Genomic DNA, 16,096 nt, shown 5'->3' on the forward strand with positions numbered 1-16,096 from the left:
AAATAGCAGCTTTAACAGTGCAGCATTCCCTCAGTACTGCATGGAAATGTCAGTTGGGATTATGTACTAAGCCTTTGGGGTGGGCCTTTTGAACAATAACTGCCTTACTCAGAACTACCACCGACACTTAAGACTTGCTATTTTACTAACAATCATTTCAAAGTACAATATTTGCCATCAGATGCATTGAATCTTTCCTCTGACATTGAAAGGAGCTCAGGGACACAGTCCATAAAGTAAATCAAGGAGCAACGTCACAGGACAGCAGGTAAGTGATTGGTTGGTGAGTGTAACTTTTTTTGCTCTAAGTTAGAGCAGTGGTTTAAACAAAGAGCTGAGAAACTATAAACTACTACTTTAAAAAAAACTAGATAAACTAATTAGTTAATAAAACTAAAAATATCAAGTGAATAAAAACTTTAAATATACAAAACAAGGCTAGATAAGGATGGCAGGGCAGGTGGTGTTTCATAACTGCAGCATGTGGGAGTTGGTGGAGAGCAGTGAGATCCCGAGGAACCACATCCGCAGTAAATGTCTGCAGCTCGAGGAACTTCAGCTCAGAGTTGTTGAGCCGGAGTCTGAGCTGCAGACATTGCGATGCGTCAGGGAGGAGGAGAGTTATCTGGACACTTGGATCCAGGAGGCAGTCACACCCCTTAGGCGAAGTAGTTTAGAGTTAGTCATTGGTCAGGGACAGGAGGATGTGACTGTGAGTCAGGCAGGTATGGGGACCCAGGATGCAGTGATGGAGGAGCCTCAGACCTTGACCTCGTCCAACAGGTACGAGGTACTTGCTACCTGTATGGATGAAAACAAAGTCGACAGGGAGGATGGGCAAACTGACCACAGCATCGTGGTACAGGGGGTCATTCAAGTGGGGGGGGGGGGGGGGGTGGAGTACAAAGGAATGAAATAGTGGTGGGGAATAGACTCTCTTCTCTGCAGCCGTGACCAGGAGTCCCAAAGGCTGTGTTGCCTGCCTGATGCCAGGGTTAAGGACATCTCCTCGTGGCTGGAAAGGAACTTGGAGCATGAGGGGGAGGATCCAGTTGTCGTGGTCCAGGTAGGAACCAACGACATTGGTAGAACTAGGAATGAGGTTCTGCTGAGTGAGCTTGAGGAGTGAGGGTCTAAATTAATAAGCAGAACCTCAAAAAGGTGGAAATATTTGGATTACTACCTGACCCATGTGCTAACTGGCATAGGGTCAAGCAGATCAGAGAGTTAAACGCGTGGCTCAGAGTGGTGTGGGAGACAGGGGTTTCGATTCATGGGGCATTGGCACCAGTACTGGGGAAAGAGGGAGCTGTTCCATTGAGACGGACTCTACTCCGCGCTGGGACCAGTGTCCTGGTGAATCGAATAACTAGGGCCGTGGATAGGACTTGAAACTAAAAAGGGTGGGGGTGGGCAGGAAAGGTCCAGGTGAAGGGGAATTTATAAATCTAAAAGAGGCAAGGCCGTAGAGCAGTGTAGCGATTTGGGTAAAGATAAGCAGAGTGTGTCAGGAAGGGACAGAGAGTTTAATGGTGATAGTGCATCAGTGGATAAGGTCAAATCTGGGAAAAATAGAAAAAAGTTAAAATTTAAAAAAAGGTGCTTTATCTGAATGCATGGAGCATTCGTAACAAGATAGATGAATTAATGTCACAAATAGAGACAAATGGGTTTGATCTAGTAGGTTGCAAGGTGACCAAGGTTGGGAACTAAATATTCCAGGTTACTTGACTTTGGGAAAAAAGAGGCAGAATGGAAAGGAAGTGGTGGGGGGGGGGGTGCAGCCCTGATAATAAAGGATGACATAAGGACAGTAGTGAGAAAGGATCTTAGCTCAGAAGATCTGGAAGTAGAATCAGTCTGGGTGGAAATAAGAAATAACAAGGGGCAGAAAACATTGGTGGGAGTAGTTTTCGGCCCCCCTAACAGTAGTTATATCACTGGACAGAGCATCAATCAAGAAATAATAGGAGCTTGTAACAAAGGTAATGAAATAATCTTGGGGATCATCAATCTTCATATAGACTGGACAAATCAAATTGGCAAAAAAGTAGTTTGGAGGTCAAGTTCATGGAATGCATTCAAGACAGTTTCCTAGAACAATACATCATGAAACCAACCAGGGAACAGGTTATTTTAGATCTTCTCTTGTGTAATGAGACAGACTTAATTAGTAAGGGATCCTTTGGGGAAGAGTGATCATAATATGATGAATTTCATATTGAGTTAGAGAGTGACATTACTGAAGTCAGAAACTAGAGTGTTAAACAAAGCCAATTACATAGTACGAGGGACGAGTTGGCGAAGATAGATTGGGAAATTATGACGGTAGATAAGCAATGGTGAACATTTAAAGATAGATTGGGAAATTATGACAATAGATAAGCAATGGTGAACATTTAAAGATAGATTGGGAAATTATGACGGTAGATAAGCAATGGTGAACATTTAAAGATAGATTGGGAAATTATGACAGTAGATAAGCAATGGTGAACATTTAAAGAAACTTCATAATTCTCAACAAATATACATTCCATTGAGAAATAAAAACTCCAAGGAAAAAGTGATCCATCCCTGGCTAACTAAAGTAGTTAAAGATAGTATTCGATTAAAAGAAAAAGCTTATAATGTTGCCAGGAAGCATAGTAAGCCGGAGGACTGGGAAGAAAAAAAGTACTGGAGAAATTAATGGGACTAAAAGCCGACAAACCTCCAGGACCTGATGGCCTACATCCTAGAGTTCTAAAAAAGAGGTGGCTGCAGAGATAGTGGACGCATTGGTTATGATCTTCCAAAATTCCCTGGATTCTAGAATGGTCCCAGTGGATTGGAAGGTAGCAAATGTAACACTGCTTTTTAAGAAAGGACGGAGAGAGAGATGAGGAAGTGGTAACAGGGCACTTAGAAAATCAATGATTAGGCAGAGTCAACATGGTTTTATGAAAGGGAAATTGTGTTTGACAAATTTAGAGTTTTTTGAGGATGTAACTAGCAGGATAAAGGGGAACCAGTGGATGTAGTATATTTGGATTTTCAAAAGGCATTCGATAAGTTGTCACATAAAAGGTTGTTATACAAGATAAGGGCTCATATTAGCATGGGTAGAGGATTGGTTAATAGGCAGGAAACAGTAGGGAAAAAAGGGTCATTTTCCTGTTGGCCGGCTGTAACTAGTGGGGTGTTGCAAGGATCAGTGCTCGGGCCTCAGCTATTTACAATCTATAATAATGTCTTAAATGAAGGGACCAAATATGATGTATCCCAGGTTGCTGACGATACAAAGCTAGGTGGGAATGTTGTGATGAGGACACAGAGTCTGCAAAGGATATAGACAGGTTAAATGAGTGGGCAAAAAGGAGGCAGATGGAGTATAATGTGGGGAAATGTGAGGTAGGAAGAATAGAAAAAATATTTTTTAAACTGGTGAGAAACTATTAAATGTTGGTATTCAGAGGGATTTGGGTGTCCTTGAACACAAAGCACAGAGAGTTTACATGCAGGTACAGCAAGCAATTAGGGAGGCAAATGGAATGTTGGCCTTTATTGCAAGGGGGTTGGAGTACAAGAGTAAGGAAGTCTTGCTATAATTGTACAGGGCTTTGGTGAGACCACACCTGGAGTACTGTGTACAGTTTTGGTCTCCTTACCTAAGGAAGGATATACTTGCCTTAGAGGCGGTGCAATGAAGGTTCACTAGATTAATTCCTGGGATGAAAGGGTTGTCCTTTGAAGACAGATTGAGTAGAATGGGCCTATACTCTCTGGAGTTTAGAAGAATGAGAGATGATCTCATTGAAACATGTATGATTCTGAGGGGGCTTGACAGGGTAGATGCCGAGAGGCTGTTTCCCCTGGCTGGAGAGTCTAGAACGAGGGGGCATAGTCTCAGGATAAAGGGGTTGGATATTTAGGACTGAGATGAGGAGTTGGGAACCTTTGGCTTTCTCTACCCCAGAGGGCTGTGGATTTGTCGTTAAGTATATTCAAGACTCAGATCGATAGATTTTTGGACTCTGGGGGAATCAAGGGATTTGGGGATCGGGCAGGAAAGTGGAGTTGAGGTTGAAAATCAGCCATGATCTTATTGAATGGCAGAGCAGGCTCGAGGGGCCGAATGGTCTATTCCTATTTCTTATGTTCCACAATCTAAATTAGGATTTAACTTTCTACCTACCTCTGCAACTTCAATAAAGATCATTCGCGATCTGCTCAAAGACAAAACATACGACGACTGTGATTCAAGGGCTACAAATATTTGAAAGTGATTTCTTTCGCCTTCTTCAAAACTTCGAATAAATGAGAAATGAAAGCACAGTAATCTGGGCTGGACTGTTAATGGGTAAAACTGACAAACAGTATTCGGTATAATTCAAAACCAGCACATCCCCTAAAAAGGCAACAGCTCCATTTATGTACTGAAGCAATCATGGTCAATATATGAGGCAAGAGTCGGTATCAAGCTAAAATTAAAAGGATAACAAATGCAGGTAAAAAGTGGCAATCCAGCCGACAGGGAGCGCAATAAAAAGTAACAAAAAGGATAGAGAGTAATAAGAGGTGCAAAAAAAGGAAAATAAAAAAACTTGCAAGGGATATCAAAGCCAACAGCAAAAGTTTTTATAGATACAGTGGAGAAAAGGTGGTAAAGAGGAATGTGGGCCCATTAAAGACAGATGCAGGCAAGACTATAATGGATAATAAGGAAATAGCCAACTTGTTAATGAGTAGTTTAATCGGTTTTCAGTGGAGAAAAGGCACAAAATTTGTGGTTGGGATCAGATCAGCCATGATCTTATTGAATGGCGGAGCAGGCTCGAGGGGCCGATTGGCCTACTCCTGCTCCAATTTCTTATGTTCTTATGTTCTAAAATACCAGTGGTATAAGGGATCCAATCAATAAGTCAAGGGGAGGAGAAAGGGATATTTGGGTGTCCATGTACACGAATCACAAAGCTAGTGTACGGGTACAAAAAGTAATCAAAAAGCTAATAGAATGTTGGCCTTTATCTCAAGGGGGTTGGAATACAAGAGTGAGGAAATGATGCTTCAGTTGTACAGAGCCTTGGTCAGACCCCATCTGGTCTACTGCATTCAGTTCTGGGCACCAAATCTCAGGAAAGATTCACTGAAATCATATCCAGGCGTAAAGGGTTAACTTGCAAGGGCAGGTTGCACAAACTTGGCTTGTATTCCCTCGTTTAGAAGCATGAGGGGGATCTAATTGTAATGTTTAAAATGAGAGAGATTTGATGGGGTAGATAGAGAAATTATTTCCTCTGGTGGGGGAATCTAGTACAAGGGGGCCTAATCTTATAATTAGAACTAGGCCATTCAGGAGTGAAATCAGGAAGCACTTTTCCTCAAAGGGTTGTGGAACTCTGGAACGCTCTTCCCCCAAAAGGCTGTGGATACTGAGGGTCAAATGAAATTGAAATTTTCAAGTCTGAGATTGGCAGATTTTAGTTGGGTGAGGACATCAAGGGATATGCAACAAGGTGAGTAAATGGAGTTGAGGTACAGATCAGCCATGATCTAATTGAATGGCAGAACATGCTTGAGGGGCTGAATGGCCTGTTCACATCTTCCAGCCTTTCTAAAAGTCTTGAGGCAGGAAGTGAATTGCACCACATTTGAACCTCCTTTTCTGATGGCCGATGAAGTCCTGCAGCATGAACATGAGGAGGACTCAGTTTGACTCGATGGCCACTTGCCCAGAGGGCAGTGATATGGACAAATATAATTGGATTTTTTTTGGTAGCATCAGCATGAATGTTACCAATTCTGAAATGGAGTGAAAAAGCCAGCTAAAGATGAGCGAGAATGACCTTTTATCTAAAGACCCCTGGTCCATCAGTATGAGAGAGACAGAAGCTTTACTTTTACACCTGTCAAAGCAGGAGAAACAAGCAACAGAAAAGTTATTTTAAAAGAAATCTGAATGTAATCTTCTTACCTTGCCTTGGTTTTTCGGTCTGATTATTCACACTTTCCTAAGAAAGATCAGTTTTTAAAATCAGCATTATTAAGAACTAAAAAAATGAATCAACTTTTACTAGGAATCAGCTCATATTCTTACTTATTCCCATAAATAGCTCACCCTTTCCAGCACAAATTCCTCAACTGCTGGCTTAACTCTCAATGAAGTAATAGTTCTAGGAATAATCTTCTGTAGAGAGATTTGTTACATGATAAAAACATGCAGCCTATTATTTCCAAGTAGAATATACACCCACAACTGATAATTATTGTTAGTTTAATTCATTGGCAGACACTGATAGAAAATAGTGTTTCACTAACTTGATTGAGTTTTTTGATGAGGTAACAGAGAGGGTTGATGAGGACAATGCGGTGGATGTTGTGTATATGGACTTTCAAAAGGCATTTGATTAAGTGCCACATTATACGCTTGTCATCAAATTTGAAGCCCGTGGAATAAAAAGGGCAGTAGCAACATGGATACAAAATTGGCTAAGTAACAGGAAACAGAGCTGAACAATTATTTTTCAGATTGGAGGGAGGTGTACAGTGGTGTTCCCCAGGGGTCGGTGCTGGGACCACTGCTTTTCTTGATATATATTAATGACTTGGACTCGGGTGTACAGGGCACAATTTCAAAATTTGCAGATGGCACAAAACTTGGAAGGGTAGTAAACAGCGAGGAGGATTATAGACAGGCTGGTGGGATGGGCAGACACATGGCAGATGAAATTTAATGCAGAAAAATGCAAGATGATACATTTCGGTAGGAAGAACGAGGAGAGGCAATATAAACTAGAGGGCACAACTCTAAAAGGGGTACAGGAACAGAGAGATCTGGGGGTATATGTGCACAAATCATTGAAGGTGGCAGGGCAGGTTGAGAAAACAGTTTAAAAAGCATACGGGATCCTGGGCTTTATAAATAGAGGCATAGAGTACAAAAGTATAGAAGTCATGATGAACCTTTATAAAAACACTGGTTCGACCACAACTGGAGTATTGAGTCCAGTTCTGGGCACCGCACTTCAGGAAAGATGTGAAGCCTTAGAGGGTGCAGAAGAGATTTACTAGAATGATTCCAGGGATGAGGGACTTTAGTTACATGGATAGACTGGAGAAGCTGGGGTTGTTCTCCTTGGAGCAGAGATGGTTGCGAGGAGATTTGATAGAGGTATTCAAAATCATGAAGGGTCCAGACAGAGTAGATAGAGAGAAACTATTTCCACTGGTTGGGGATTCTGGGAGTAGGGGGTACAGCCTAAAAATTAGAGCCAGACCTTTCAGGAGCGAGATTAGAAAACATTTCTACACACAAAGGGTGGTAGAAGTTTGGAACTCTCTTCCGCAAAACGGCAATTGATACCAGCTCAATTGCTAAATTTAAATCTGAGATAGATCGCTTTTTGACAACCAAAGGTATTAAGGGATATGGGCCAAAGGCAGGTATATGAAGTTAGATCACAGATCAACCATGATCTTATCAAATGGCAAAGCAGGCACGAGGGGCTGAATGGCCTACTCCTGTTCCTATCTCAATTGGTTCCCAGATTAACAGGATCCACTGCAGGGATAGGGCACATCCTGGGATACATCTGGTACAATCTTGCACCCAATACTCTCCTGCTGAATCCTCACCACATCCACTAAGTTTTCCCATCCTTTGTCACGGTCATGCTATCAAAAACCACACAACACTCCACATATGCAAAACATGTATATATCATAGAATCATAGAAGTTACAACATGGAAACAGGCCCTTCGGCCCAACATGTCCATGTCGCCCAGTTTATACCACTAAGCTAGTCCCAATTGCCTGCACTTGGCCCATATCCCTCTATACCCATCTTACCCATGTAACTGTCCGAATGCTTTTTAAAAGACAAAATTGTACCCGCCTCTACCACTGCCTCTGGCAGCTCGTTCCAGACACTCACCACCCTTTGAGTGAAAAAATTGCCCCTCTGGACCCTTTTGTATCTTTCCCCTCTCACCTTAAGTCTATGCCCCCTTGTTATAGACTCCCCTACCTTTGGGAAAAGATTTTGACTATCTACCTTATCTATGCCCCTCATTATTTTATAGACTTCTATAAGATCACCCCTAAACCTCCTACTCTCCACGGAAAAGAGTCCCAGTCTATCTAACCTCTCCCTATAAGTCAAACCATCAAGTCCCGGTAGCATCCTAGTAAATCTTTTCTGCACTCTTTCTAGTTTAATAATATCCTTTCTATAATAGGGTGACCAGAACTGTACACAGTATTCCAAGTGTGGCCTTACTAATGTCTTGTACAACTTCAACAAGACATCCCAACTCCTGTATTCAATGTTCTGACCAATGAAACCAAGCATGCTGAATACCTTCTTCACCACCCTATCCACCTGTGACTCCACTTTCAAGGAGCTATGAACCTGTACTCCGAGATCTCTTTGTTCTTTAACTCTCCCCAACGCCCTACCATTAATGGAGTAGGTCCTGGCCCGAATCGATCTCCCAAAATGCATCACCTCACATTTATCTAAATTAAATCTGCCATTCATTGGCCCACTGGCCCAATTTATCAAGATCCCGTTGCAATCCTAGATAACCTTCTTCACTGTCCACAATGCCACCAATCTTGGTGTCATCTGCAAACTTACTAACCATGCCTCCTAAATTCTCATCCAAATCATTAATATAAATAACAAATAACAGCAGACCCAGCACCGATCCCTGAGGCACACCGCTGGACACAGGCCTCCAGTTTGAAAAACAACCCTCTACAACCACCCTCTGTCTTCTGTCGTCAGGCCAATTTTGTATCCAATTGGCTACCTCACCTTGGATCCCGTGAGATTTAACCTTATGTAACAACCTACCATGCGGTACCTTGTCAAAGGCTTTGCTAAAGTCCATGTAGACCACGTCCACTGCACAGCCCTCATCTATCTTCTTGGTTACCCCTTCAAAAAACTCAATCAAATTCGTGAGACATGATTTTCCACTCACAAAACCATGCTGACTGTTCCTAATCAGTCCCTGCCTCTCCAAATGCCTGTTGATCCTGTCTCTCAGAATACCCTCTAACAACTTACCCACTACAGATGTCAGGCTCACCGGTCTGTAGTTCCCAGGCTTTTCCCTGCCGCCCTTCTTAAACAAAGGCACAACATTTGCTACCCTCCAATCTTCAGGCACCTCACCTGTAGCGGTGGATGATTCAAATATCTCTGCTAGGGGACCCGCAATTTCCTCCCTAACCTCCCATAACGTCCTGGGATACATTTCATCAGGTCCCGGAGATGCAGATTTTTACAAAAGTAATAAATTAGAATTAATCTATACTACATAGCTTGTTGATTCTGAACAATTTGGGCTTTACATAGATAACTAATCCAGATGTGAACTCACCCAAATCTAAAGTGTAAACAATTTTACAACACCAAGTTATAGTCCAGCAATTTTATTTTAAATTCACAAGCTTTCGGAGATTTTCTCCTTCCTCAGGCAAATCCTGAGGAAGGAGAAAATCTCCGAAAGCTTGTGAATTTAAAATAAAATTGCTGGACTATAACTTGGTGTTGTAAAATTGTTTACAATTGTCAACCCCAGTCCATCACCGGCATCTCCACATCAAATCTAAAGTGAAGCAACTAGTCTGAAACTCCCTTCACTGGGAGCGTGACGTCAAATTGCCTTCAGACAGGCTATACCAGTACAAAGCAAAGTGTCAATCTTTATTTATAATAGATAACCAGTTGTCTGCTAACATTAAACTAGCATTTGAATGCCAGTGAGTGGAGTTTGTGAGAAAGTACAGATCTCAGATCGGTTTTCTCTCATCAAATACAACAAAGGAACCACCAGTACAACTCGGGTCACTGGAGATACTGATAGCCTCGTTACTGCGGCCTGGAGTGAACCAACTCAGTCCATGGAAATACAGGTCACAATTCAATTTACACATTAGCGACAAGAGTTCATGAAGATTTCTGGTTTGTTGAAATATAAAGTTGATCAATTTTCGGGCCGTGAGGAAACAGCGAGCTGGCCTGAGTTCCATGATCGGCCCTGACTGAATGAAGAGATCAGTGCTCTGGCCTCTGTCCTCAGACACAAGGTCCAGTCCCCCATTATCCCCCCAATTGGTCCAGTCCCCCATTATCCCCCCAATTGGTCCAGTCCCCCATTATCCCCCCAATTGGTCCAGTCCCCCATTATCCCCCCAATTGGTCCAGTCCCCCATTATCCCCCCAATTGTCCCAGTCCCCCATTATCCCCCCAATTGTCCCAGTCCCCCATTATCCCCCCAATTGTCCCAGTCCCCCATTATCCCCCCAATTGTCCCAGTCCCCCATTATCCCCCCAATTGTCCCAGTCCCCCATTATCCCCCCAATTGTCCCAGTCCCCCATTATCCCCCCAATTGTCCCAGTCCCCCATTATCCCCCCAATTGTCCCAGTCCCCCATTATCCCCCCAATTGTCCCAGTCCCCCATTATCCCCCCAATTGTCCCAGTCCCCCATTATCCCCCCAATTGTCCCAGTCCCCCATTATCCCCCCAATTGTCCCAGTCCCCCATTATCCCCCCAATTGTCCCAGTCCCCCATTATCCCCCCAATTGTCCCAGTCCCCCATTATCCCCCCAATTGTCCCAGTCCCCCATTATCCCCCCAATTGTCCCAGTCCCCCATTATCCCCCCAATTGTCCCAGTCCCCCATTATCCCCCCAATTGTCCCAGTCCCCCATTATCCCCCCAATTGTCCCAGTCCCCCATTATCCCCCCAATTGTCCCAGTCCCCCATTATCCCCCCAATTGTCCCAGTCCCCCATTATCCCCCCAATTGTCCCAGTCCCCCATTATCCCCCCAATTGTCCCAGTCCCCCATTAACCCCCCAATTGTCCCAGTCCCCCATTAACCCCTGGAACGGCCAAAAGGTGCAATAACCAGTGTCGAGCTGAATCTAACCGGGAGTTGAACATTCGAATGATACCCAGCTAATAGTTAAATATTGGTCAGATTGTAGAGAATAAACACAATGACAGGTACAGTATAATTATAGAAACATTTCTACAATCGAAGAAGCTTCTGGCATATTTATGCTGAACAGTTTATGTTTTATAATTTCTAATTACAAATAACTTTTGTTTAGCAATGAATCCATTTATTTGAAGATGGGGTCGCTCGACATTGAGACTCGATTCACAAGATATTTGAACGGTCGGCAAGGTGGTTAAGATGATATTTAAAGGGCAGAACAAAGCTCACAGGATCCCAGACAGACCCCCCCCCACAGCTCACAGGATCCCAGACAGACCCCCCCCCACAGCTCACAGGATCCCAGACAGACCCCCCCTCCCCCAGCTCACAGGATCCCAGACAGACCCCCCCCACAGCTCACAGGATCCCAGACAGACCCCCCCCCACAGCTCACAGGATCCCAGACAGACCCCCTCCCCCAGCTCACAGGATCCCAGACAGACCCCCCCTCCCCCAGCTCACAGGATCCCAGACAGACCCCCCCTCCCCCAGCTCACAGGATCCCAGACAGACCCCCCCCCCAGCTCACAGGATCCCAGACAGACCCCCCCCCCCAGCTCACAGGATCCCAGACAGACCCCCCCTCCCCCAGCTCACAGGATCCCAGACAGACCCCCTCCCCCAGCTCACAGGATCCCAGACAGACCCCCCCCCCCACAGCTCACAGGATCCCAGACAGACCCCCCCTCCCCCAGCTCACAGGATCCCAGACAGACCCCCCCTCCCCCAGCTCACAGGATCCCAGACAGACCCCCCCTCCCCCAGCTCACAGGATCCCAGACAGACCCCCCCTCCCCCAGCTCACAGGATCCCAGACAGACCCCCCCCCAGCTCACAGGATCCCAGACAGAGCCCCTCCCCCAGGATCCCAGACAGAGCCCCTCCCCCAGGATCCCAGACAGAGCCCCTCCCCCAGGATCCCAGACAGAGCCCCTCCCCCAGGATCCCAGACAGACCCCCTCCCCCAGCTCACAGGATCCCAGACAGACCCCCCTCCCCCAGCTCACAGGATCCCAGACAGACCCCCCTCCCCCAGCTCACAGGATCCCAGACAGACACCCCTCCCCCAGCTCACAGGATCCCAGACAGACCCCCTCCCCCAGCTCACAGGATCCCAGACAGACCCTCCCCCAGCTCACAGGATCCCAGACAGAGCCCCTCCCCCAGGATCCCAGACAGAGCCCCTCCCCCAGGATCCCAGACAGAGCCCCTCCCCCAGGATCCCAGACAGAGCCCCTCCCCCAGGATCCCAGACAGACCCCCTCCCCCAGCTCACAGGATCCCAGACAGACCCCCTCCCCCAGCTCACAGGATCCCAGACAGACCCTCCCCCAGCTCACAGGATCCCAGACAGAGCCCCTCCCCCAGGATCCCAGACAGAGCCCCTCCCCCAGGATCCCAGACAGAGCCCCTCCCCCAGGATCCCAGACAGACCCCCTCCCCCAGCTCACAGGATCCCAGACAGACCCCCTCCCCCAGCTCACAGGATCCCAGACAGACCCCCCCCCCCACAGCTCACAGGATCCCAGACAGACCCCCCCCCCCACAGCTCACAGGATCCCAGACAGACCCTCCCCCAGCTCACAGACGTGTCTTTTTCGGGAGTTTGGAGAAACGCACTCACTTTCTGACTTTCTGTCGTTCTCTCTCCGCCGGCCCGAATAACATTTGGACCAACGATCGATCCGTGAAAAATAACACAAAACATGAATAGAGTCTCAATCTTCAAAAACACCAAACAGCCCATCGTGACACTCTGAGAAATGAGATCACACACCAGGTCACATCTGCACTACTTGCACCGGATTATTTAATTGTTTACCCATAAAATAACAACTAATTGATAAATTAGATCAGAATCAGCAGGAACTAATTCTGAGGAATTTTGTCCGGTGGCAGCCACTCAATATTAACCATTTGTTGTCAGGCGAGAGCTTCAAGGGGCCAGAATGGATGTGGATGTGGAGGGTCACAGAGGGTCAAGTTAACCAGGAACGTAGGAAACACAGCAGGTCGGTATGTGTGTGGAGAACAGGCAAGTTCATGTTTGGGCTGTAAAGCTTCATCCAAACTGACTCAACCTTCCATTGAAGGGTTACACCCAAACGGTTAACTTTTCTGTTCCCCCCACTGGCGCTTACCGACCAGCAGAGTGACCGACCAGCAGAATGGCAGAGTGACTGACTTGTAGAGTGACCAACCAGCAGAGTGACCGACCAGCAGAATGGCAGAGTGACCGACCAGCAGAATGGCAGAGTGACCGACCAGCAGAATGGCAGAGTGACTGACTTGTAGAGTGACCGACCAGCAGAATGGCAGAGTGACTGACCAGCAGAGTGACTGACCAGCAGAATGGCAGAGTGACTGACCAGCAGAGTGACCGACCAGCAGAATGGCAGAGTGACTGACCAGCAGAGTGACCGACCAGCAGAATGGCAGAGTGACTGACTTGTAGAGTGACCAACCAGCAGAGTGACCGACCAGCAGAATGGCAGAGTGACTGACTTGTAGAGTGACCAACCAGCAGAGTGACCGACCAGCAGAATGGCAGAGTGACTGACCAGCAGAGTGACCGACCAGCAGAATGGCAGAGTAACTGACTTGTAGAGTGACCGACCAGCAGACCAGCAGAGTGACCGACCAGCAGAATGGCAGAGTGACCGACCAGCAGAATGGCAGAGTGACCGACCAACAGAGTGACTGACCAGCAGAATGGCAGAGTGACCGACCAGCAGAGTGACCGACCAGCAGAATGGCAGAGTGACCGACAAGCAGAGTGACCGACCAGCAGAATGGCAGAGTGACCGACAAGCAGAGTGACCGACCAGCAGAATGGCAGAGTGACCGACCAGCAGAGTGACCGACCAGCAGAATGGCAGAGTGACCGACAAGCAGAATGACCAGCTAACACAAACCTTGTGTGAGTGTGAATATGGTGCTAACAGGAACCCTGTGGTGACACTGTATTTGATACTTTACCCCTTTAATGGAGGCAGCAATTTTTATGGCAACATGGCATAAAAATGGAAGAAAATGAGCATGACTGTGCATTTACAAAGATCTGCAGTTGGCAAAGTTCCCTCCATTCCCACTCTGTGATGATGTGCCAAGTTTACAGCGATGAGCAATAAAGGACTCATTAAGATGATTGCACAGTTACCCTGGCAACTTTTTGTAGGCTAAAAATTTCACCCACTCCTGTTCCCAGACTTTGGTAAAACTGCACTGACATGTTCGGTCACCTCAATCCGTACCGTTCAAGATCTGTTATTTTTTCCGGGTGGCTGTCTCTACCTCAACAGGCCAGCCTTCACTGTATGACCTTCTGCTGCAGCCCCTCCAGTGCCTGATCATTAAATGGGGCTGTTCTATGGGTAAAATCTGAAGTGTAGCTTTAAGAACATCCAGCAGCCCTTTAATAGCTGCTGGTACTGGAGTTCCTGCCCCAATGAACTCGTATTCTGCCAGCCCATCAAAATATGGTAATGTGCTGACCTCACACTGTTGGTCAGTGTGCCCATGGATCCTCGGCTCCTCATTGCTGCAGGCCCTGTAATGTCATTGTGGCAAATGCTGCCTTTATATTACAGTGCAGCCCTCACACAAGCCCAGACACCAACAGCAGAGCTGTGATACAAACAAGACAACACTCGTGCCTCTAATGGCAAAGAGCTGGTTTCTCCCCATGCTGCCAGAGACAAACAGGTGCCACTGATGGTGCTAAGAACCTTTTGGCATCATTTTTATCCTGGCCTCTCAGCCTACACATACAGGCCAGCAAAGCAGCTTCTGCCCTGTTCTAAATAGTGTCTTCTTCTAACATTGGGAAGGTCTGCAGCTAATAATTTAGGGTACAGTTATGCTACCAGTTTTGTGTCAATGTGAAGTGCTCTCATGTGCATATCTACATGAAAAGTCACAATCTGACTCGGGTTTGAGGTCCTGAACTGACTCCCAATAGCATTAAAATCAAGCAGTGTGAGGTCATGCTCCAAGAGAATATCCCCCACCATCAACATCCTGGGCATCACCATTGACCAGAAACTTAACTGGATCAGCCACATAAATACTGTGGCTACAAGAACAGGTCAGAGGCTGGGTATTCTGCAGCGAGTGACTCACCTCCTGACTCCCCAAAGCCTTTCCACCATCTACAAGGCACAAGTCAGGAGCAGGAGTGTGATGGAATACTCTCGTCTTGCCTGGATGAGTGCAGCTCCAACAACACTCAAGAAGCTCGACACCATCCAGGACAAAGCAGCCCGCTTGATTGGAACCCCATCCTCCACCCTAAACATTCACTCCCTTCACCACCGGCGCACTGTGGCTGCATTGTGCACCATCCACAGGACCCACTGCAGCAACTCGCCAAGGCTTCTTCGACAGCACCTCCCAAACCCGCGACCTCCACCACCTAGAAGGACAAGAGCAGCAGATACATGGGAACAACACCACCTGCACATTCCCCTCCAAGTCACACACCATCCCGACTTGGAAATATATCGCCGTTCCTTCATCGTCACTGGGTCAAAATCCTGGAACTCCCTTCCTAACAGCACTGTGGGAGAACCTTCACCACATGGACTGCAGTGGTTCAAGAAGGCGGCTCACCACCACCTTCTCAAGGGCAATTAGGGATAGGCAATAAATGCTGGCCTCGCCAGCGACACCCACATCCCGTGAACGAATAAAAAAAAGTTCACATTTGCACCTGCTGCAATATATCTTCAGTCCAGTGCAAGCCTAGGAGAAAGTACAAGGAAGTGCAGAACTCCACTGTGACTGCACCTCAGAGTCAGTTAGCCTGATGTCGTTGTGAACGAGAATTCCACCGATGGTGGCTATTACTGTCCAATCATTAACTACAGGCAAACGGCAGCTGTACAGTCATAGTCACGGCTTGAACATCTGCACATGTGCAAGGCTGCTAATTTCCTGTTGTATCAGTAGATGTACCCCTAGATTTACACATTGCAGTGGAAGTGGTTCAGCAATATGGGAATGGCAAGACAGGACAGATGGTTCTGTGGAATCTACTTCCTTCTCAAACCAAAAGTAAGTGGTGCAATCACTGTCTCACCTCAGCTCAGCTCC

At 46.5% G+C, this 16,096-nt stretch overlaps 1 protein-coding gene across 1 annotated transcript in view; it reads right to left on the reverse strand.

Annotated features, from left to right (window-relative positions):
- zgc:66455 (uncharacterized protein LOC393502 homolog) overlaps positions 1-12,783 on the reverse strand; it is a 52,182-nt gene extending 39,399 nt beyond the window's left edge. The window contains exons 1-2 of the mRNA XM_067988421.1: positions 12,627-12,783; positions 5,954-5,990 (exon numbers count right to left, since the gene is read on the reverse strand). Coding sequence (XP_067844522.1) covers positions 5,954-5,990; positions 12,627-12,749 — 160 coding nt within the window. The 5' untranslated portion in view covers positions 12,750-12,783. The remainder of the gene's footprint in view (positions 1-5,953; positions 5,991-12,626) is intronic.
- Between the last annotated feature and the right edge of the window lie 3,313 nt (positions 12,784-16,096).

This window comes from Heptranchias perlo, chromosome 8 (genome assembly GCF_035084215.1).
Source record: "Heptranchias perlo isolate sHepPer1 chromosome 8, sHepPer1.hap1, whole genome shotgun sequence".
NCBI classification, from domain to species: domain Eukaryota; kingdom Metazoa; phylum Chordata; class Chondrichthyes; order Hexanchiformes; family Hexanchidae; genus Heptranchias; species Heptranchias perlo.